The sequence below is a fragment of the Batrachochytrium dendrobatidis genome, assembly GCF_000203795.2.
Source record: "Batrachochytrium dendrobatidis JAM81 unplaced genomic scaffold BATDEscaffold_7, whole genome shotgun sequence".
Lineage (NCBI taxonomy): Eukaryota > Fungi > Chytridiomycota > Chytridiomycetes > Rhizophydiales > Batrachochytrium > Batrachochytrium dendrobatidis.
The window spans coordinates 837,104-860,080 of NW_006281105.1; the positions used below are offsets into that span (position 1 = coordinate 837,104).

At 39.0% G+C, this 22,977-nt stretch overlaps 9 protein-coding genes across 9 annotated transcripts; 3 read left to right on the forward strand and 6 right to left on the reverse strand.

The window, feature by feature from the left end:
• Positions 1-266: 266 nt before the first annotated feature.
• On the reverse strand, positions 267-1,399 carry BATDEDRAFT_89151 (uncharacterized protein; the record flags this gene model as incomplete). Its single annotated transcript, XM_006679674.1, has 6 exons — positions 267-395; positions 481-586; positions 661-704; positions 781-836; positions 1,020-1,221; positions 1,397-1,399. 6 exons carry the CDS (start codon positions 1,397-1,399, stop codon positions 267-269), a joined length of 540 nt encoding a protein of 179 aa, XP_006679737.1.
• Positions 1,400-2,019: 620 nt separating this feature from the next.
• On the reverse strand, positions 2,020-4,273 carry BATDEDRAFT_25517 (uncharacterized protein; the record flags this gene model as incomplete). Its single annotated transcript, XM_006679408.1, has 5 exons — positions 2,020-2,157; positions 2,303-2,499; positions 2,855-3,033; positions 3,115-3,235; positions 3,409-4,273. The coding sequence occupies 5 exons, from the start codon at positions 4,271-4,273 to the stop codon at positions 2,020-2,022; spliced, it is 1,500 nt and encodes a 499-aa protein (XP_006679471.1).
• Positions 4,274-4,551: 278 nt separating this feature from the next.
• On the reverse strand, positions 4,552-5,571 carry BATDEDRAFT_37047 (uncharacterized protein). The gene is made up of 4 exons (XM_006679542.1): positions 5,493-5,571; positions 5,232-5,384; positions 4,826-5,116; positions 4,552-4,745 (listed from the first exon to the last, which is right to left on the reverse strand). Exons 2-3 carry the CDS (start codon positions 5,304-5,306, stop codon positions 4,952-4,954), a joined length of 240 nt encoding a protein of 79 aa, XP_006679605.1. The 5' UTR covers positions 5,307-5,384; positions 5,493-5,571; the 3' UTR covers positions 4,552-4,745; positions 4,826-4,951.
• Positions 5,572-7,908: 2,337 nt separating this feature from the next.
• BATDEDRAFT_89153 (uncharacterized protein) lies at positions 7,909-10,010 on the forward strand (the record flags this gene model as incomplete). The annotated part of the gene is made up of 8 exons (XM_006679604.1): positions 7,909-8,023; positions 8,100-8,184; positions 8,283-8,411; positions 8,484-8,618; positions 8,706-8,923; positions 9,041-9,315; positions 9,406-9,509; positions 9,582-10,010. The coding sequence occupies exons 1-8, from the start codon at positions 7,926-7,928 to the stop codon at positions 10,008-10,010; spliced, it is 1,473 nt and encodes a 490-aa protein (XP_006679667.1). The 5' UTR covers positions 7,909-7,925.
• A 3,646-nt stretch (positions 10,011-13,656) lies between these two features.
• BATDEDRAFT_33316 (uncharacterized protein) lies at positions 13,657-15,113 on the forward strand (the record flags this gene model as incomplete). Its single annotated transcript, XM_006679461.1, has 3 exons — positions 13,657-14,248; positions 14,319-14,788; positions 14,866-15,113. The coding sequence occupies 3 exons, from the start codon at positions 13,658-13,660 to the stop codon at positions 14,936-14,938; spliced, it is 1,134 nt and encodes a 377-aa protein (XP_006679524.1). The 3' UTR covers positions 14,939-15,113.
• An 86-nt stretch (positions 15,114-15,199) lies between these two features.
• BATDEDRAFT_37049 (uncharacterized protein) lies at positions 15,200-17,886 on the reverse strand. Its single transcript, XM_006679543.1, has 9 exons — positions 17,599-17,886; positions 17,399-17,417; positions 17,223-17,318; positions 16,589-16,885; positions 16,489-16,504; positions 16,322-16,408; positions 15,921-16,251; positions 15,673-15,801; positions 15,200-15,578 (listed from the first exon to the last, which is right to left on the reverse strand). Exons 1-9 carry the CDS (start codon positions 17,821-17,823, stop codon positions 15,384-15,386), a joined length of 1,395 nt encoding a protein of 464 aa, XP_006679606.1. The 5' UTR covers positions 17,824-17,886; the 3' UTR covers positions 15,200-15,383.
• Positions 17,887-18,063: 177 nt separating this feature from the next.
• On the reverse strand, positions 18,064-19,109 carry BATDEDRAFT_35280 (uncharacterized protein; the record flags this gene model as incomplete). The annotated part of the gene is made up of 4 exons (XM_006679500.1): positions 18,925-19,109; positions 18,690-18,812; positions 18,462-18,591; positions 18,064-18,372 (listed from the first exon to the last, which is right to left on the reverse strand). The coding sequence occupies exons 1-4, from the start codon at positions 19,098-19,100 to the stop codon at positions 18,064-18,066; spliced, it is 738 nt and encodes a 245-aa protein (XP_006679563.1). The 5' UTR covers positions 19,101-19,109.
• Positions 19,110-19,737: 628 nt separating this feature from the next.
• BATDEDRAFT_25522 (uncharacterized protein) lies at positions 19,738-20,545 on the forward strand (the record flags this gene model as incomplete). Its single annotated transcript, XM_006679409.1, has 3 exons — positions 19,738-19,774; positions 19,929-20,192; positions 20,394-20,545. The coding sequence occupies 3 exons, from the start codon at positions 19,738-19,740 to the stop codon at positions 20,543-20,545; spliced, it is 453 nt and encodes a 150-aa protein (XP_006679472.1).
• A 176-nt stretch (positions 20,546-20,721) lies between these two features.
• On the reverse strand, positions 20,722-22,896 carry BATDEDRAFT_25523 (uncharacterized protein; the record flags this gene model as incomplete). Its single annotated transcript, XM_006679410.1, has 4 exons — positions 20,722-21,542; positions 21,708-21,805; positions 22,002-22,171; positions 22,267-22,896. The coding sequence occupies 4 exons, from the start codon at positions 22,894-22,896 to the stop codon at positions 20,722-20,724; spliced, it is 1,719 nt and encodes a 572-aa protein (XP_006679473.1).
• Positions 22,897-22,977: the final 81 nt, after the last annotated feature.

Genomic DNA, 22,977 nt, shown 5'->3' on the forward strand with positions numbered 1-22,977 from the left:
GGCATGAAAACAACCTTGGTTTGATTGGATTATATGATGGTCGTTGTATCAATTAAAGAAACAATCGATTTGTAGTAAACGTGACGACTATTCAACTATTTGTTTCAAAGCAATTACTGCAAGATAAATACAAATGCTCCATTTTACATGAATACGGCTGCACGTATGCTGCTCATCTATAAAATCTGATTCATTTAGACAGGTTTACAAGGTTATGAGAAACCTTGCTAGAACAATGCCAATCCAATTTATTTTAATTGTATGGACTACTTTTTTTGTGCAATCTGCATCGCCCATTCCATACCCTCCGACACACCCATATCTGATTTGGCCGAGCAAGGTTGAATATGCCATGCTCTATCCCTAATCCCACCAATATTGAGTCCTGCCACAATCTATAAATTAAAACGCGTCGTTTAATTGCTGATGCACATCATGACTAGTAGTCAACATCATGATTGGGATGGAGTATTGTGTTACCTCGTCGCCAGACAAAGCATTCATGAGATCTTGCTTGTTGGCAAATACGAGAAGAGGCACTCCTTGTAGCTTTGCTTCTGTCAAAAGGTTTGCGAGCTCTGTTCCTCTAAGTATTGAGGAATGATGCAGATAAGCTAAAGAAAACGATTGGGTTGCACAGGTTGAATTCAATACACTTACGTTTCTTCTAGTCGACGTTTGTCTGAACTATCCACCACATAAATCTAAATCATATACCATAATTATAAACATGATATGAGAGTCAAGACTGTTGTAATCCAATCTATGCTCAGACATTACCAAGACATTTGTGCTTTCAAAATAATTGCGCCAATACGGCCGGATGGTTTGTTGGCCTTGAATACCCAAAACAAATGCAAGGTTAAAAGACTGGCCAATATTTTACACTAATGTTCTGATCCAATCAGTACACATAAAGATAGGCCAACACGATTTAACGCAGGTTTATCCAACCCATATATCGCGCAGTCAATCCATTCTACAATACACCGAGTAGACGCTCAACATTGCAAGCGTACCTCCAATATCCCATACGTTCATCTTGATGCCATCTTGCTGAACAGTTTTGATATTAAATCCTTGAGTTGGTTTAATCTCCAAAATCTCTTCACCTGCAAGTCGCTTGAGCAATGAAGTCTTGCCAGCATTGTCCAGACCAAGAAGAAGGATACGGATTTCTTTTTCAGAGCGTCTCAGCTTGCGTAAAAGTGAAAGCAGGCCCTATACCCAAATATTTGATTTCAAATCAAGTAGATGTAGTGTTTAGAGCTTAAACATGAGTTGATTGGATAAATGTTGAAAGCTAGAACTGTAGTTTGAATAGCAGCTGCTTGTGTAGGCTAATTAAACAAAATCAAAAAATCAAATACTAGGTACAGATGTGACTACAACTCACCATGATTTCAAGGTAGTATACGTAGATGCAAGGTATAGGTGAATAAATTGATAAAAGTCGAGACTTGAATCTATCGGAGATTAAAAAGTCGCCAATAAAATAGCCGACGTGTCTTGAACCCCAACTTGTGCTGTAAAAACACCAGTATGGACTGCATTGTCAGTATATTTTAATTGTATTGTTGCTAATTGTATTGATTCTATTATTTGAAAGCATTGCGGGAATCTAATGCCAAAGTGGTTCATGCTTGACGACAAGATCATTTTGAATGTCAGCATTGAGTGATTTGAACTTTGATTATCGTGTTTTCAATATATCTAAATGAACATTGGAAATAGACGAAGTTTAAATATACCCATATTCAGGATACACACTCCAATTCAGCATAGTTTAAAGTTTAAAAGCATGTATTTTGAAAACTTTTATTGACAACAGTAGTAGACCTGTAAAGGTAATCATTGCGCTCAAATAGACGATATCTAATTAGTTGCGAATTTTCTCTCGGCAGTGGCACTGATAGAAGGAGTCGAACAAAAATAGGAATGTCTAGAGTAAGCAGCGTTTGAAAAGCCAATATGCCAAAAATTAGCTGTTTTTATATTTATGTACAGTCAAAGATAGTTTTATTCTTGGTTGTTGTCAACATCAAGAAACCCTCTAATCGCACTATTCATAGCTAAGACATCCTGTTCAATTTCGTTTTCATCCAGACCAATACAAGGGTTGGGAAGAAACACTTGTGCAGGGATTTCTCCAGGTGGCTGGAAATGGCAGATTTAAAGATGCGGTTAGTCAATCATGGCCCAGTATACAAAATGATAGACCAATAAGGTATACATGGACAATCATGCCAATATTAAACTTTGATTTTCAAATTAAAATAGCCACCACTTATAGTTGACAAACCTTTGATGATTGGTTATTATTGCGATTACGTAAAACAACTCTTGCCCATGTCGGAACTCGTTCCTCGAAATCCTCACGTACATTTCCATTACTATAGTCAGCATGTCTTTGACGTTTCCTATTATGTATGGTTGTGGCTTTGGAGGCAAAAAAAGGAACTAAAAAACAGTGTGAATACCTTGCAAGTATTGCGGTTGCTAGCATACCATTCAAACAGTATTATATCACTACTGTTATATGGTCATAGGAACAGCCATCAAAGAATTCAACTGAAATATCATACCAGGATGTTCCCATCTACATGCACGATCGTATTCGTGATGTAATTGAAAGCAATCTCTTCTTTGTTTTTCGGAAATGCTAAATTTCAAGTCGCGCTTTGCATGCTATTAGACAAAGTGGACCATATGGATAACAGGAAAAAGATGAAACAGTTTAAAAAGTATTAGAAAATAAACGCATAGTCTATTGGCATTAGTTGTATACATCCATCAGGTCTAATACACTTCAAATCATGACTTGCCAAAAAGGAATCTTGCACAAGTTTAATACCAGCCTCGTAGGCAGCCTCACAATTACTAATTTTGTATCCCAATCGATCAGCGGTTTCCCGGAGCCTTAATTCTTTACGTGTTTCAATTTCAGCCAGCTGTTGCATGCACTCTGGATGTTTCCCGCTTGTAATCAATGAGATTTCAAGCTGTAACTCTTCCATCTTCAAATCATACAATCTGTTCAAGTAAAATAGTGCAAAGTAGGACTATATAGTGAATAAACTTTAAATCAATCAAGTCTTGACAAGCGCATCTTACTTTTCAAAAGAATCCTCAGTCAGCTCTTGTGCCTTTCTAGCATCTTGTCTAGCAATCTGCATCAATTCACGCGCCTTCTTGGCATCCTCTTTATCTAAGCCCAATCCTGGGAGTATATCGGCTACCAATGCAAGTAAGTGTATGTAATAGTCAAAATAGTACAGAAAAGTTAGCTGAACGCACAATTACCGAGAAAGCTCGGCCAAAAAATAAGTGACATCAATAGAATGCTAACGAATTGGCAAGTTTTACAAAAACAGCAAAACAAGATGATAGCGTAATACTCTGACCTACCATTAAGATCTTCTTCATCTGCAGAAGTGGATGCGCCTCTTGTGTAATCGGCACTTGCCGTTTCAATTTCTGCAATCATGTCAATTTTCTTGATGGGAGATTTGCCTTGTAGTCTAAGACTTCGTCCAGTAGGATGAGAAGCGTCTGAAATATTAGTATAACCAGTTGGGTTGACTTTATTAGGCCTGCCAGCTACGCTTGCTTTGAATTCCTCATCGTCGTCGCTCTCACCATCCAAATCATCGTCTCGGGCCTGAGCAGCACGGTCCTCTGAATCGGCAACATCGTCGTCGTTTTCAGAATCATTTATGTTGTAGTCGTCATCAGCAAGAGGAACAGTAGGCTGAGGAGTGGTATGAAAGTCCGAGTCATTACCCAAATCGTCCATGTTTTCCTCCAGATCGTCGATATCAGAACCAAACGCAGACTGGAGCGTGTCGTCATCCAAGTCTTTAGCACATGCAGCAGCATGTGAAAAGCGACTTTCCTGCTGATGATGCATCAAGTCCATAATATTTGCTGCCTCTTTGTCATCGTCTTTGCTGTGGTCATCACTGCGGCCAGTCCTGTCCTGGCGGTCCGCATCTTGCATCTCCTGGTCGTCTGCATTGCCAAACTGGTCCTGATCAGTGTACGCACCACTCTCGACAAAAGCACGAGGTTGAGATTCGTCTATATCCATATCTAATTCAACTGGGTTGGCTTGGCTAGAGTCAACAACAGGTGCATCTGCGCTACAGTCAGTGGCGAGGATCAGGGATTTGGACTCGACATTTTGTATCGAGTCCGCATTCATGGTATCGCTATTATTATGACTCAATTCAACAGACAAGGGCAGCGATACGTTGGAGTTGATGTCAGTCATTGTTGAATGGCGGTGGTGGATGTAATAAGGAACTTGTTTAGATACAGATTGGATCTGGTTCGGCACGGTGTGTGAGCTGATGAATTCGTGACGACTGCGGAGTAGCTGAAGTAAGAATATTCCAATGATAAAGTTGCTGCAACTATAGATAGGAATGATTAGTGGATCCCACCAATGTGTTCAGAGCACAGACTTGGCTCTTGTCAGATATCGTCTTCAGTTTTGTTATGTGATTTTGGGCTCAAACGCTCATCCTCACTCATCACGTGATAATACATCAACTTTCGAGGGAATCCCTCCATCAAACTTTATTCCGTTTACTAACTACTTGAAATTTAATCCTGCGTCGGATTGCGTCTGCCGCCTCTTGTTCGTACAGTGCTCTCCCCCAGTCCTGGTCGAGTTTGTCTTTGATTTGTTGGATTCTCTCTTTCGCATGTTCTTTTTGTTCTCGAACTAATGTCCTCATTTCCTAAAGAGCGACATGATGCATAGATTAAACTCGGGTCTTGTAATCTTTACTTGCTAGCACTACACATACTAATAGATTACCTCATTTTGTACTTTTTTAACAAGTGCTTCTTCGCGTTTTGTTCCGCTAGCTGTTCGTTCAACATATCAATCTGATCCTGCAGAGTAAAAAATCATAGTCAAGGCATCACCTATATATAATCATATCTACACAATAACCCAAATGAAAAAAGGATATAATTTGCGTCGTGACATCTCTTTGATTTTCTTTTGTTCATTGCTTTTTTTCTGCGTATCTCGCTCCAGTCGACGCTCTTCAATAATTGCTAGTCGTTGTGCCTTGATATACTCATCCAGCAACCCCTTGACCATCTATTGCAAGCATAAAAAGCAATTGTATTGGTTTTATGCACAATCAGTTTAACGTATACTGCATATAGCGCGTGGCTATACAACTATTGACAAGGCGCTTCAGTACACGATTTACCTTTTCTTCCTCAAAACACCGCTGATCGGCTATGCGCTCAACTTGCTCTTGAGCCGAATTGTGTATTTGATCCATTCTTTTTAATCGTCGAACCTTTTCATTAAGATTCACTTTGGCATTATGGCGTAACGCTGCCTGATCTTTGCGTTTCTCCTGATCACCATACAAAACAGAATACATTAAAAATAAGCAGATCATTCGAGTCTTGTAAATAAAAGCGCTCGAATATAAAATGCAAAAGTCAGAATAAGCAAATATCACCAGTAATCGTGTTCGTGATGCATCTTTTTTTACAAGTGATACGAGTGAAACGCTACTCGGCTGGCTTGTTTTGTTGTGCTAAGCGTTAATATCGTCAAAATAAATGAGCTTCATCCATAACATTTCAAAATATTTCAAACTGTATAATGTTGAAATAACTTGCCATGTCAACCTTTCGAGTCCATAAACGATCATCCAACGCACGTGTCCATGTAGATAGTTGGCTGCTCCATAAACTCTCCCTCTGCGACTCGGTAAGAAACTTACTATGGACAACGGGAATCGTTTTTCTAACGCAATCTTCAAACGCCTGTATATTTTGTCTTGGAGGTGATAACTTGGCAAACTGGGTTTGATCATTTCTTGAAGGTTTCGACTTATCTGAAAAAAGCTGACGCCGAGAGCGTTTACCAAACCCATCTAAATCTTGGTCTCTAATAGGATCTGCTCCGTCAACATAGTCTCCTTTAAATTTTGAATAACTTTTGTCTAGGTTAGAACTAAAATTTTCATCCACAACGGCCCTGTCCTCATAATAATCAACATCATTACGATCATGATTGCGAGATTGCTCTTTTGACATGGGTGATTGTTTAAATGGACTCGCCATTATCCCATTTTTCATTGCTTGCTGATGTTGGCGCTGCATATCCTGCAACTTTTTTTGCATTATAAATGGAGAGCGGTTACGTGCTCCTGTATGTTTTTGACGAAGAAGTATAGCTCGTCGAAGTTTGAGCGCACGAGTATGTGGTGTATCATGTTTGGTAACACGTAGAATTTCTGGTGTATGATACTGATCCGTCTAAATGACAATCATAAAACAGATTAGACTAGAACTGTTTAAAATAGAAAATTGCATTACAGATATACCGCAGCATAAAATTAGTGCTTACTTGAGACTGAAATCGAATATGCTTATGACCAGGTTTGGCAATGCGATTAGCTGATTTAAAAGCTGGAGTAGAAGATGTCTCTACGGTTGCACCACATGAATCAAAATCAAGATCACTCGAGTCTAAACTGGATTGTCTGTCTGGTGATGCTAATTTTGATTGTTTCTGCTGATGAACAGTTGAACGATGGATTTTATCTTTCTTTTTAGAAAAGTCATCGCGTTCACGACGTGATATATTTGACGTTGGCTGATCTTTACCTACGTCAAATGCACGTGAGGATGTATATGTACTACGACCCTCCTTATGTAAGTGTGGGTTGGGTCTAGACAAACCAGCCATCAACTTTGATACGACGGCAGGCTTTTTTTTCTGCACTCGATTCGGATTATTCGCATCAATAGTCTGCTGCAAATTTCTTTTGACATGCGATACGTATTTTTCCATATGTGGAGCTAATATTGATGCTGCCATAACAGATGGCGGCAAAAGTGTACGATGTATAGGATACTCTGCCGAATCCTTTTCAAATGACACCGAGTCTCGCGAATCAATAGTTGATATATCCTCAATCAATCCCATGATGGCTTTATCATCATGTTGACTATGATTCTGTCCAATACATATAGAATTGATTTGTCAGAATCCTGCTGAATAAAAATAGCCCCCAATTATGAAAAACGTATATATACTAACTGTTTCTGTATCTACATTTTGCTGTTGCAAACTATGAGCTGGGAGTGAGTCTAAATTGTCGCTATCCCTGACACTGCTGCTTTCAAGCGCTTGGCTGATTTCCCAAATGATTGTAACGAGATCAATCAGCGTGCGTGAATCACCATCAACTATGTTTTCAGATTTGATATGAGGAAGATCAATATGCAGAATCTCTTGCTCTAATGCCCATATCACTGCTTGAGCATTCTGAAGTCGACTAGCTCGCGTTAATGTCGAAGTCTCTGATCCATGTGTATCTGGTATGCGAATAATAGCAGAAAGGCGAGTTTCCAAAAGACCTTCAAGAAGCGCAACCCATAATGAAGATACACATTCTGATAAGGAGCTGATGGTGATGGGGACTCTGATGCGAGCTAATAGAGCATTGATTCGGGAAGCTTTGGAATATGTGGTTAGGTTTATTCAACACAAGGTATATACAGATAAACAAGCTCAAATCTAAAATACCTGCAACTATCTCTTGATGTGGTGTAGCTGATATGGGTGGGTTAGATGAACTCCTGCTGGCAGTCTGGCGAGTAGATCTGCTTCTTTGATTTGACATTTCAGTCCGACTTGTTAAATTGCGATTTCTGAAAAGTAAACAACATATCACGTGACTAAATTTGCTTATTTCAAGCTGCATTCAAGCTTATCCGTTAATTCACCGTCTCGTACACCTAGTATACCCATATAATATGTCGTTCCGGGAAATGAAAAGTAAACCGCAATTGTATCGTTTATTTTTTGTGCATATTTTCACTCTCTTTACTAATGGCTTTTGTTCGTATTAACTACCCGATAAGCATTTACGGAAAAGATGCGCGGATTAGGATATCCTAAACGTATATCTATGGAAAGCTTTAGAACTCCAAATTTTGACCTTGTGTCGGATATATTGTATTGGCTAGTAAAAAAGTATATCCAGTTTATTGTAACAGCACTTTAAAATCATATATGCAACACCAACCCATTTAGTAACCAATGTTATTAGCTATGACCCATCTATTGATATCTCCAATGATATCAGCTCTGAGCAGGACCGTGTTATTTTTGTTAAATCCATTGCATTGTTCATGGTAACTATCCACCTTGACTATAACTGCAGTTATTTTTGATATTGACAAAAGATTACCAAGTATGGAAAGTATTTACAGCATCCACTTTACCATTTTAGGCTCCAAAAGCACACATTCAACTCAATACACGTAAGCTTTATACGGCGGATGGTTATGCAGTCAAAGAACTTCTTAAAATCGTCAATATTCTATATGAAGCACATACAATGCGTTTGGATCACAACAGTGTAAGTATACTCTACAGTGCACACTTTTTTCAGAATTATATGCGACTAATTTGAAACATCAAAATTTACTAGAATCAATCAACTATTCAGCCATTGGATATTTCTAATCGTATTGGTAAACTAAAGGCTAGTCGTACTTTGGCATCAGAAATCATTGAGAAAGGTGCAGAGCTATACGATCTTCTCGGACAAGAAATATCTCTAAGAGTATGTATACCTATAATATGCATGCAAAAGTCGGATATGTTGATGTAAACACGAATAACAATAAATTTGATAAAATGGGATGCACAGGATCGACGCACGGATGTGATTTCTCGACCATTTGAGTTGGCAGAAATGGAACAGGCCGTAACAGCTGCAGTGAATACTCTTCGTGATCAAATGACAGTCACACGGACTGGAATGGATAATTTACATTCAGATGAAATTAACTTGCTGGCAAAAATTGAAAAGAAAAAGGTGGAGCGAGACCGAGCTGAAAAGCGTTTAAAATCATTACAAGGAGTTCGGTATGTTGACATTGATTTCAAAAGGCTGGATTAGAATAGTTTTGAAATCAAGTTGGTATAGTTTCAACAGCATCTTGTTACTTATTTGGGTTATCATATACATTCAAACTACTATAGTCCAGCATATATGGATGAGTATGAAAAAATTGAAGTAGAGCTTTCCAGATTGTATGAAACCTATATGGAAAAGTTTCGTAATCTGGCGTTTTTGGAACAACAGCTTGATGAATATAACCGCGAAGAGCAAAACAAAAGTGAAGAAACCGAGTCGTCAATGAAGCGGATGCAGAATCGATTGCGTGAGGAAGAGCTACGACTGCTGCGTGGTGAAAAAGAGATTGAAAAGAGTACTAGTATTAGAAGTCGTGGTGGACATAATGAACGACCAGCAGGTACAAACGAATGATTCTAGTTTTTTAATGAACATATGCTTGAGATGTAAGTAAATGATCAACGCTGACTGATTACGATTACTTTTATAGCTGCTGGGTCTCGATCGCGTAGCTTAAACCTAGATGATGACGATTTGAAAAGTAGCACTGAAAACAGCAGTATATCAGATGATCCAAACAGTGATCGTGATGAGGTGACTTGGCCCAATTTGTTCTACAATTTCGCATCACTCTAACAGCGCCTATTTTGCTATTGAAATGTATAGGATGAAGAAGGATCCATTGATACAGCGTTGTCAAATGCCGATATTGTTCAAGATGACATGGATGATGAGATATTTACTTCAAGAGAAAGTTTAGACCACAGTAGAGATGTCAATCGAGTAACAAGAGCACGTAGTACACGACCTAGACGTGCAGGAGAGAATAGTCAGAGTACAATACAGCGGTCAGGGGGCGATAGTGCAGCTGGAATGCGCATGCTAGGATCCGGGGTAAAGTCTAGCGGATCTGGTATAGCAGGAAAAAGCAGGACTAGTCAAGTTTCAGATGAAATGAGAGAAAGAAGAGGTCAAAACAAACATGATGATGAAGAGTCGGAAGAAGAGATAGAAATGGAGGACGACGAAGAAACAAATGACTCGGGATCAGAGTTTGGGAGCAGACACGGCGTAGATTACGATAACGACTTTTAAGCAATGTTTTAAATCAAACAAATGAATCTGAATTAGAGTTTGAAAGCAACCATTTTTTTATGGTCAGGTTTGTACTTGATGATTTGAATGGCAAGAACATTTATTGATTGTATCTCGTGTACTACGGCGATAATCCGACGTATTGATACGCTCAGTTTCCTGAACAACCTTTTCCTGCTGATTTCAGTATAAAACGTCACTCATTTAGTCCAACGACTGCTTCTAATCTTGGTGTTGGTTTTGTTCTGACGCGAGAGTTTCAGCATTCCATCCAGTCTATATTAACCTGAAACAATCGTACAATTTTACAAATGAATAATTCATGTGTTCAAAATGCAGCAACAGCAGCTTGTCTGATACTATCGAAATGGTTTCAAAACATGGCGAAATTGAGTTGAAATAGAAATAAATATTTTCATTCCATTCTCATTCCTTTTGTCTGCAACTGTAAAATCCAACATTGAACAAGCAGACTCGACAGAATGATACAGTTGAGTAATGATGAATTGCTATACTTTCAGCAACCAGTATTGATTTACATGATCGTTATTGATATTTGGCTTTCTGATGATATTCATTTTATAATTGCTATCATAGAAGCTCATCAGATCAGGATAAAGCTCCACAAACTATACAGCAAAAACACATTGTATATCAAGAAGAACAGTTTGCTCAACAACCACTTCCTCAACCACCTCAACCTACTGCAGCAAAGAACATTGTAGTGACTGCTTTGTATGATTACGAAGCCCAGGGGGAGAATGAACTATCACTTGTTGAAGGCAGCGTGATTCAAGTGCTTACTCGGCTACCTTCTGGCTGGTGGAATGGAGTCTGTGGAGGAAAGCAAGGATGGTAAGACATTTCTCTATACCAGTCTGATGTTATGACTGAATGATTATGCACATATGCAGGATGGAGTTGTGCACAATTAAACGATCGCTATTTATCAATGGCCTGGTTCCAACTTGATAGCGACCATTCATTGACAGGATTGTCAGGATTTCTATTTTATTCCTTTTAGCACATACTCATCGCATGCATTAGCTCATATTCGTTGTATTTTGGGGCAATCGAGCCTTGTTTGCAATGATAGAACTGTGGCGTTGTCTTGATAACTTGACATATTGGAATTGTTTCAAATTGGCTGAATTACTTGTTTGATACCATGGCTTAATATAATTGTAGGTTTCCATTCAATTTTGTATCTACTCCTGTGATCATCCCTGCACCACTCACCATACAGGTATCGTATTATGGAATCGTCTTTTAGCTGAATTTTTGAATCTCAGCCTCATTTTCCAACAAATCTGTTGTTGGTATATTACCTCGTTTCAACTGACATTGGTGTCGATATCAATTTTTTAGACTGAGAGTTTGGATCGGACACCCTCGGAAAGTTCCATTTTAGCTAGTGCCAATGCTCAGCTAATCCAGTCTCAAAATCAGCTCCTGTCTAGACACAGCCATGCTTCTAGTCACAGCAGAAATTCTACCGAATCTTCAACCGGCCATCCTAGCTTTATTCCTACCCGCAAGCCAATTTTGCGTCCTAACGATGCTGACCAAAATGATATTGATGTGTGTTTATTATGCCCTCGTTTTTGATCAACTGTATTTTGGTATTTGATTCACTAAATATCTCAAATATTATTCCCTCATTTAGCTCCCGCCTAATTGGGGCGTCAAGGCAACTGCAGATGGCAGAATTTATTACTATAATTTACATACCGACGAAACTCGCTGGACTCTTCCTGAAGCCAGCCCACTTGATGTAAGTGGCTGAAATTAGGGGCTCTATTACGTCAAAGTGGCCTTTTATTATTCCATTTTTAACTTGAATTATGCTTTATTTTTAGAATACGGAAATTCCTATTGCAGCAGTCACTGAAAATGCTACTGAAATAGCGGCTACTTTTGCAGAGGATCAACTTGATGTCGATACTTCTATCGAATGGACTTGGCCTGGACTCACAAACCAAATCATTGTGCATATTCATTTGTTGGCAACTGCTGTCAAGTCATCGCGCAAGGATAAATACGTTCCTGCAACATCAGCCATTGTGGATTCTATCCGTATCATGCTATATGCATCTGGCACACCAAAGCGTGACTCGCCAATCTTGGCAGCCAACAAAACTCTTAGAACGTATCATCGTCAAGTTCTTTTTTCTCTGGCAAAATTGGTCCTCGCTGCAAAAACTGCATCTGGAGTATGGCCTCCTCCGGACGCAGCAGAAAATCTGTTGCAGATCAATAACGACGTGCTGATATCTGTTCGTCATCTTTCTGCCGAGGCGGCAGAGAATAACATCAAGATACATCAAATTGATTCACTAGAATCGACACCTGTTGATGGAAATATCGTGTCATCAGACTCTAAATGTGATACTACACATGCGGCTTCAGACGTCGATGAAGAATTGGAGTCCAATGCATTACCTTCTAGCGCTGAGCTTTTAAGCTCGCTAGAAGGATCAATGAAAAAAACAATGGCTTTAATAGTTGAACTTGCCGATCCTGTCCAGGTGCGAACATTAAGAATAAAGTCACCCGAGCCTGGAGAAGCACCAGAATCAAAAATTCCATTCATATCGCACACATCACTGTTTTCAATAGTGCGATCCATTCTTAAAGAAGTCGGCAACTTTTTTGAGCTAATTGATGATATCCCACTTGACTCTCTTTCCAATGATCTTACAGTTGATTTCAAAGTCAATCGACTGGCGTTAACAAATGCCATTTCTGGTCTAGTGACCTCCACAGGCCATGCCACTAATGCTCTGCTCGTTTCCAACGCTATACAAGATATCTCGGCTGCTGCAAATCTCGTGGAAAAGTCTGTCAAGGAATTGTTAATTTCAACCAAATTCTTGATTGAAGAAAAAGAAAGTGTTGAGCAAATGACACTTCAGACCTACATTGATCAGCACAATCAAGTCAACCGTCCTTCTTCAGCCGATCTGTATGCTCGTAATAGACGTGCAATGTCAATGTCTTTTTCACAGGCACAAAACATTTCTCAAACAAACAGCCACAGTGCACATACAAAACAAGAAGAGGATATATCACATTCTGTTCCTCTTCGTGGACTAACTGTGAGTGAAAATATTGGCGAACGTATTCCTCGTGGACCTCGATATGCTATAGCAGACTCTACCATTATAGATGAACTGGATGATCCGGCATTTTCAGTTGGTGGAAGGCGTACATCAAAACTGCGCAAAATTCTTGGTGAAGACGCACCGCCGATTATAAAGCTAAAGGTAAACTCGTATAGCCTATTGGTTTGTATTTAAAAATGCACACATGTTTAAACGTGATTTGTTCATATTGTAGCCCGACATTCCATGGTATCTTCAATACGACTATGGGCCAAATGATATTATTTTAAACATGGAAAACAATATTCGTGGTGGTACTTTAGAAGCACTTGTTGAAAAACTCACTCTTCACGACTCTGTTGGTAAGTAACACTATTAAGATATCAATCTGCATATATTTATTAGATGATGGTTTTGTTGATCCAATGTTTTTTATGCATTCTTTTATAAACAGATGCCAATTTCGTTCAATGCTTTCTCATTACATACAAGTCATTTACCAACTCGGTGGATCTTGTGAAACTACTTGAACGGCGATTTTTGATGCCTCAACCTGAAGGTCTTACAAATTACCAACTTGCCGAATGGAAAGACAAAAAACTTACTCCTATTCGATTGAGAGTATTCAATGTTCTTAAATCCTGGTTTGAAAACTATCTTGGGCAAGAGCAACAGGATATCCAGGCATTGATGCTGGTGCGCAATTTTGCCGAGTTCAAAATGTCAGACTATATGGAAGCGGCCTCTTCTCAGCTTATTCGCTTGATCGATCGCCGTCTTGCTAATGGGCCTGCACTATCTACTGGTCGACTAGTGGCCGTTGCTGCCAATCGTGATTATCCCCAACCGATTCTTCCCAAAAACATTCGAAAGTTTCGCTTTTTGGATCTGGACCCTCTGGAGGTGGCTCGACAACTTACCATCAAGGAAGGAGATATTTTTGTGTCCATTCAGCTTTCTGAATTTTTAAACAAAGCGTGGTCTCGTAAGGATCAACCAGAACTGGGTATCAATGTGAATCGCATGAGCTCGCTGTCTAACCGGATTATTGCGTGGGTGGGTGCAACTATTTTGGGAGAGCCAGATCTTAAAAAACGAGCAAAAACCATGACGCACTTTATTTTGGTTGCCGAGGTAAGTTTACATGATCAATATTATACTTGATGCCATTCACTCATTTTATTTTTATGGCTTGATTATTTAGAAATGCTTTTCGCTAAACAACTATAGTAGTTTAATGAACATCATTGGTACGCTTGATTCCGCTCACGTACATCGACTTAAAAAGACGTGGGAGCTTGTTTCATCCAAGCAAATAGCCACATATGAATCTCTTCGAGAAACCATGTCTCCACAGCGCAACTTTATCAATTACAGAAACGCTTTGCATTCAGTCAATCCTCCCGCCATCCCCTTTGTCGGCTGTTATCTTACTGATCTTACATTTATTGCTGATGGAAATCCAGATACGCTCAAGGGTCGTGAACATATAATCAACTTTGCAAAAATGTCCAAAACAGCCGAGACGTTGAGAGATATTCAACAATTTCAGCATATCAAGTATGCATTGCACAAGGTTCCCGAAATTCAAGAATTTTTGGACTCGGTATTGATTGAAGATGCTACCGAGACTGAGTTTTATGATATGTCGTTGAAAGTGGAGCCCCGCAACACGTAAGATCGAGCACATGCATTGCTATTCATTGTTGTATTTCGATGCACTATTCATGCTCTATACTGATGATATACAGATCTGCGAGAGATCCGGAAGAAAACCGGCTGAATATACTTTTGCAAGAGTCTGGATTTGTGAATATGAGTTAGGGATGGTCAAGCATACCCTTCTTGCTTTTCATTATCGGATATGTCTCATCTGCATCATTATATTATGTTTTAAAACAAGTTCATTGTTTTAAATATACAGGGCATATTAACATTTACTTTTCTTGATAAAAACTAAAGATATTTTAAATGAAACTAAACTACATGTAATTGAATGAATCGAGTTTGTCGTTGTATAGGTTGAGCTTGTTTTGATTTAAACAGCAACGATTTTATGTGAATACGGCTGTAAAGTGGATCATTCATTGTTATACTGACGATAATTCATTTGAAACTTGGCAAGGAACAAATGAATTATATAGCCGACCTTTTCACTTTAAATCAATCCAAAATACTTATTACAGCATATAACTCAAATTTTGTTTATCGAAACAATTACGATTAAAGCAGGGTAAGAGATGAACGGATCAATGTTATGAAGAACAGTTTAATCAGCACGCTGGATTTGGAGTTTAGTAGCCAAACGAGCAATTGTGCCAAGACGACCCACAACTTCTCCCATGCCAGACATAAATCCAGTGCAATGATACGGAATGTTGTGTCGTTTGCAAATATCGTGCACAATAGGTGCAACATATTTAAGATTATGGCGAGGAACGGTGGGAAACATGTGGTGCTCAATCTATGTTTAAAATCAATTCAAATGGTCAAGATCCAAGTTTGAGTCAGCCATGTGTACAAAGTATGATCAAAAGATATGAAAATATGAGATTTACCTGGAAATTAAGTCCACCAGTGAACCAGTTATTGAAATGCGTGGGATCGACATTTCGACCAGTGCGAATGGAGATTTCGTAAAACTCCATTTTTTGAGCATCCTTGATAGAGTAAACAGGCATGCCATTCTATAAACAGCATCAAGCAGGTCAGCCACAAGCAACTTGAATGGCATTGTAATTCAATACAAAATTGATGGCCTATTTGTGCACAAAAAGTAGCTCATTTACAGAGAATATCAACATACATGGTTAAGAGAAAACACGGAAGCCAGAAAGATACCACAGAAGAGTTGAGCAAGAAGAATCCAAACAAGCCCGCGTACGGGATGCACCAACAAAAAGGCAGCACCGAATAGCCAAGAATAATGTACGGCCAAACACACACGCTCAACAACAGGAAGTGTGGGAAAGGTAAACTTCTTGGTCGACTGGATATTCCATGTCAATGATTGAAGAGCCCACATAACACGGGCAAAAGTCAGCAAGGGAAAGTAAAGAATAGGCTGGTTCTGAACAAGAAATTCAGCAACTTTCTGATCGCTGATATCTGCAAATCCTTCAATTGCGTGTTCAGACCTATATAGTATCAAAGAATGAGTTGGATATAATTGTAGATAAAAATACACCAATAATATCATGTACCCACCAGGCAAGATAAGGCATTGTATCAATATCTGGATCTTTAGAGTGTATATTTGTAGTGCTGTGATGCGTGCAGTGCTTGTCTTTCCACCTGGGGAAATGCGAAGCATTTAAATTAGTCGGGGTTAGTTGTTGTTACATTTTGAAATCAAGCATCAGCCAATAAAATACCATGCGACGGAAAAGCCTAAAGTTAAAAGCATTAGATTCAACAATAGATTTACAATACCAACTCATCCCAAGCAGTTGCAAAACAAAGCCACCGACATACCTTGGCACACATTGCCAATGAAATAGCCCATGGCATTATTATAAGAGCGAGTTTTGAATACTTGATGATGCAAGAAATCATGGGCTAGCCAGCCAGACTGCTGCCAGAACAGAGCGAGAATGAAGCTTGAAGTAATCAGCCCAGCAATGTTGTTTCCATATGCTGCCAAAATAAAGATTGATACGGTAAGCATGGTTAGATTAGCGGTCAACTTTCCGGCATAATAGAGAGGGTCTGCCTTGTTCCAGTTGTTTTGTTTAATCTTGGTGCGCAGCTCTTGGACTTCATTCAAAAAACCTGCAAAATAAAAGAGTTAGTAGCCGACTAATGCAACATTTACAAAAGGATGAATGAGTATCTAAAGTTGGTTAAACCGATAGATAAACGGTGAAGACCAATATTCTAGCGATCTGACCAAAGCCTTTAGACAGCGCGGAAGAGCGGAATATTATTTATACACGATTTGAGTCAGAATGATAACAGTATTCACTATCAACAAGTGTCACTTGAACAGTGATTGGCTCACTGAGAGCCCGGATAGGTTGTAAAGGCAGAAAGAGGCTGAATGTGTAAAAGTCGACCCAGTTCATGCACTGGCAAGCATTGGAAGTGAAGTGGAGAATCAAAGTATTACCGCTGGGCTTGATGATCTCCGATGGAGCCAATTCTCCAACATAGAACTTGGACAGCATGGAGACTGCTTTGGGTCCATGCATGGCTTCAAATGCACCTAAATGCATGTATTGGATTACCAAAAATGGTTAGTAATCTTACAACTCATGACTGTCAGTGAAATAGACGAGTGCATACCACTGGCATCGTATCCGACCTGAAACAAACAAATGCAATCATTAGTATTAGTAATACAACATGGTTTGGATTCAGCTCAATAAACCGAATCTTTTAAATGGGTAGATGAGGCGGTTGCTAATGTTGGTATTTCTGGTCCATTCAATCAAAACAAGAGCCATGTGAATGCAATAAAGCAGTCCAATGAGCATCAAACTTGCCTGGGATAGAGCAACATTACCGCCAGGATGCCAATTGGCAAACGAACCACCGATATCATACACTTTGTTCTGGATAACAATGTATGCAGCTACATGCGAGGTTGCTTTTGCTGAAGTCGAAGATTTAGCAGCTTCGGCAAAAGCATCTCCGGATGCATGCACTTGTGCCCAAGTGAATTGAGCAGCAGATTGTTTCTTAGTCTCAGACGGTTGAGAAGCTGTCATTGACTCGGAGATAAAACTGTAATGATATTGGCTCTAACTTTAGATCCGACTGTTGTGTTAACTAGCCGAAATTATCAATAATTTTATTGGAATGTTTGTCAGATTTGTGTTGAGCGGCAGTCCCCAAAATTAAAGTGAAAACCATTCAAGTTTGGTTGCTGCAGTCATTCGTGTCTTGTCAGAATCACTCGAATTGGCTGATTCAACATAATGTAAACACTCGAGTGTATCAGGAGTTGACTAGATATTCCTGCTCATAATCAGATCGTGTAACGAGGGTGTTCCACCACTACTCGCACCGTGCAAGTCTTGCATAGGTATTTGGGATGCTCCAATAGCTTCTGAGCCTGCACCACCAGGTGGTGCTAAAGTATTTGTACTTCCACTCAGCGGTATGCTTACTGGCCGTGGTAGAATAGGTATAATCATGTTATTAAATTTGGAGTCGGGAGCAGATTCCCATGTGCCAAGTGTTGTGATGCCTGCTTCAGACGCAATCTTCTCTGCCTCTGCTTCTCTCTCACGATCTTCTCGTTGTAATAGCATATTCTATCAATACATGGTCATTGGATAATAGGATTAGTTTTTATCATTTTTACTCCATCTAGCCTCGAGCTCAATCGTGATTTAAATCATACCGCTTGAAATTCGTTTGCTACAGGAACTTGTCGAGGCGGACGCCGTTGCAATTTAGAGTCGCTAAATGGTCCATTCACCACTTCGTATCCAGATAATAAAATGCCTCGCATAGATGCTGCTTTGGCCATCCTACATAAACGAATGCATTTGAAAGCATAGCAAGCGTCAGTAGGATCGATATGATGATTAAATCCACCAAGATCTCAAAATAGATGCCAAAGCCTTACATAGGTGTTAGCTGTGGTTGGTATGGATGTGGTGTATCCTCTATTCTCGGTCGTTTCAAGTGTGGCATGCTACTATCCACTGGATATCCAGAGTTTGTTGAACTGCCCTTTCTACCTCCATTCCTATACGATTCAAGTAGCAACATTGTCAACTCATGTTTGATCCATTGTTTACTGCCATATCCATAATGGTCCTCATGTCGAAACAAGCGCAAACATGATATAGCTGCCTTACATTGATGATTGTCGGCTCATGGCTACATCTGGTCGTTGTCCGTTGGATTTATGAGGTTGCTGAAAATGTTGAGTTTTTTGAAACGATGGTGTATGTTGGAGCATTGGGCTCTGCGTATCTAGAGGCTGTTGCTGTTCAAAGTATTGCGACTGGTTAATCTGTTGAGAGTCGTTCATATATTTTACAACTGTATCCACGTAAAATAAAAGTTGTATTTATCTTGCAGTCTCTATTTTGGTTTAGAATAATGGTCAAATATTTATTGCACATTCTTGAAACAACTTGAACAGTCTTAATTGATGCAACATTCATATACAATCAAATTATAGTTTTGAAATGAGATTATACGCTTTGGCCTCTGTTTTCATACCCCTACATTGTACAACTATCAGGTTTCCAACCCAGATATTGATTAGACTGTTCTCAAGCCTACAAATTCATCCTTGTCGCATCCTAAACTCTCAAATACGCTCCTGTTCTAGTTTGAGAAAACAGATCGCATGTCATGAGAATGTAACTGTTGTTTCCATATTGATCACAAAGAGAAACCCCAATCAACTGATACCAATCATTGGAAAGACTGACTGTTTACCATGTACTTTGATACTTTTGGTGTTTTATTCTGCTTGAATACGACAGTAATCCAGCAATGACTTTGTGGCGAGATCAAATGTTTTAATGTTGAAGACCAATTTATATCATTTATACTAGAATATAAACAACATTTGATGGTACCGTTTTAGTTGAATCTGCTAAATCCATTGTACTAGTTTGTACTTTTTCGCTTTTTTCACTTCCCTACGCAACAATCAAATGTCTGCAAGAAAGCCGCTGGAAATGGAACAAGTTTGTGGAAATAGGAAACAGCATACACAGGATGAGAAGGCAACTTCGTATTGATAGAGCACAAGACACTTTACTATTGGTGAAAGTACTTTGAAGAACTGAATGCCTTTTTGGCTCACAACGCTACAAACTCTATGAAACTCTCTTACCCAAAATAGCAGAGCATCTGGGTGGAAACGCTGAAGTCATTCAAACTGCTGTCAAGGAATACTTTCTCATTCAACACTGCAAGGCAGGTCTTGACGAAAGTCTCTTTGATATTACATTTTCTCCAAAAAAGAGCGGAATCCAAACTGGATTCACTTGTAATGTCAACAATGGAACTCAAAGTGTTCGCTATTACATCAAGACGCATCAATACGGACCAACAAAAGACAATATAAAAAGTATCAAACCACCAGATACAAAGGAGCTGTTTGATGGTATTAATGGCTCTATTCAATTGCTTGCAAGGTGTAACTATTGAGTTTTTTCAAGTCAGAAAGCAGTTTTCAAGAGCAAAACGGTCCTGCCAATGAATTGCCTAATTTGCAAGTACTTTGACATTGATCTGCTGGTAAGATTGTTGGTTCTCAATTCAAACTTGTAAATGATAGTTGATTCTTGCATTGATATCCATATAGGAACTCACTGCATACGGATCATGATAGGTGTTTCTGAATTAATGACAGATAATGCAACTTCTCCAACAGCGAATCCCCTCCCACTTCTGAAAGTATCAAAACTAATTTCTAGACAACAAATACGCACAATGACTTCCAAATGTATTGATTAGTTTGAGCCTGTCTTACAAAGCAGTGTTACTGAGAGTAGCAACTCTTATCCAGGTAGTGATTTGCTCAGATATTACAGTTGTAATATTACACATCTTCCATTTTTCCTGATACCAATATAATGAAAACTCTCGACATTTAAAGGTAAATGCATAGACAGAAGATTGCATATATTATTTCAAGATTTCATAAGAACTGCAACTGTTGTTTTGAGATCCTGAACATATCGTTGTAAATCGTTTTCAAATTTCATCTTGCCATCATATCTTTTAATCAACCCATTGATCTCTGATTCAGCTCGTTCGATATTCTCCAACAACTTCCACTCCTGCAGTGACTTGTTCATGATATCCATCTTGACAGCTTTTGGAGTTTTGATTGCGATTTCCATCAATCCAGAATAGTGAAATTCACCGTTTCCTTCGTAGAATTTGTCCAGGATATCGAGTTTGGCATAACCCTGCGACTGCTTTTCAATACGAAAGTCAACAATCATTGGGTTTTCACCGACTTGACCACAGTTTGAAGTGTTGTCAGCACAATCACGAAGACAGAGGATGCGAGATATCAGATCCAATTGAAGTAGAGCATTGTTGTTTGCTGTATCCTTGGTCAAGCTGGACAATAAGACCAAATGACAATCCTTGGTCGCAATGTAGATAGTCTTTTTGGTGCCGCGAGATGGGATGATAAAATGAGCTTGAGGACCAATTCCAATATGATGCAGAATCTTGTAGACAAACAACTCCTTTGTATCTGGTGGTTTGATACTTTTTATATTGTCTTTTGTTGGTCCGTATTGATGTGTCTTGATGTAGTAGCAAACACTTTGAGTTCCATTGTTGACATTACAAGTGAATCCAGTTTGGATTCCGCTCTTTTTTGGAGAAAATGTAATATCAAAGAGATCTGCGTCAAGACCAGCCTTGCAGTGTTGAATGAGAAAGTATTCCTTGACAGCAGTTTGAATGACTTCAGCGTTTCCACCCAGATGCTCTGCTATTTTGGGTAAGAGAGTTTCATAGAGTTTGTAGCGTTGTGAGCCAAAAAGGCATTCAGTTCTTCAAAGTACTTTCACCAATAGTAAAGTGTCTTGTGCTCTATCAATACGAAGTTGCCTTCTCATCCTGTGTATGCTGTTTCCTATTTCCACAAACTTGTTACATTTCCAGCGGCTTTCTTGCAGACATTTGATTGTTGCGTAGGGAAGTGAAAAAAGCGAAAAAGTACAAACTAGTAGAATGGATTTAGCACAGGTTCGACTAAAACGGTACTATCAGGTGTTGTTTATATTCTACTATCTATAACTGGTCTTGAATCTTCATTTCATTGTTTTAAACTTTGCTTGCATTGATTGAGTAGATTATGGCTAGATTATAGCTAGATTGGCGTTTCATAACTGACAAGTATTTTATTGTAGTTCAAATTATAGGTCAAACAATGCACTACAGCATTTACAACGTCATGCGCTTAAAATCTTCTAGTCCAATACATTCATCGCCATCCCTATCAAACAACTGTAAAAGAATTTGATCAGAGTGTTTGATTGGCATGCCATGCCTGCTAAACTGTTTTGCTAATTTTAATAAAGCATTTCTATCCAAGCCTTGATCGCCTGGTTGGAACCACTTGAGTTCAATATGAAAAGCACACAAGTTACTCAATCACATCTATTCCATATACCACATAACCATTTGAGAATAAGACTATAATCCATACTTACTGAAAACGCTTCTGTCCAAGGAATACTTGACATGCCACGATTCATCAATATATGGGTGATTTGATCGCGAGTTTGAGCATCTTTCCATCCATTAATCAGTTTACCTATTTCTTCTTCCATACTATCACTATTAGAGAAATCAGCTTGCATAAATTGTTTTACATCTCCTGATGTGATTTTATGTCCGTCTCGACTGAGTAGCTCAAATGCTTGATGAATATCATTTGCAAAAACTCCACGCGTGTCGAGAAACTCGCGCAAAGCGAGTTCATCATCTATATGGTTCGGGTCGAGTTTGGCCAAAGACGAACAAGCTGGAACTTTGGATGGAAATCTAATGGCTCTATTTTTTTGAGTCGAAGCAGGTATTTCCGAGGTATCGAGTCGGGTTGATGTGTGTGAAGGGTGAGTGTAGACTTGGGAGGAAAATCTCGATAAAGTAGTCGTTGGTCGTGTTGGTTGAGCAGATGGCTTTTGTTGAGATGGAGTGCAGTGCAATAAAACTATAGGCTGTTTTTGACAAGTTTTCTGTTGGTCTACTTTTTCTAGTTTTATGTTTTTACTGGATGAATACCCACTCATAGGTAACGTGGAATGGGATAGTTTTGCACTGTGCTGTCTATTGCTCATTATTATAAAATGTTTTGAATAAACTGTTTAATGTTGTACCACCCCAATATATTCTAGATTTGACTTATTTTACAATGCATG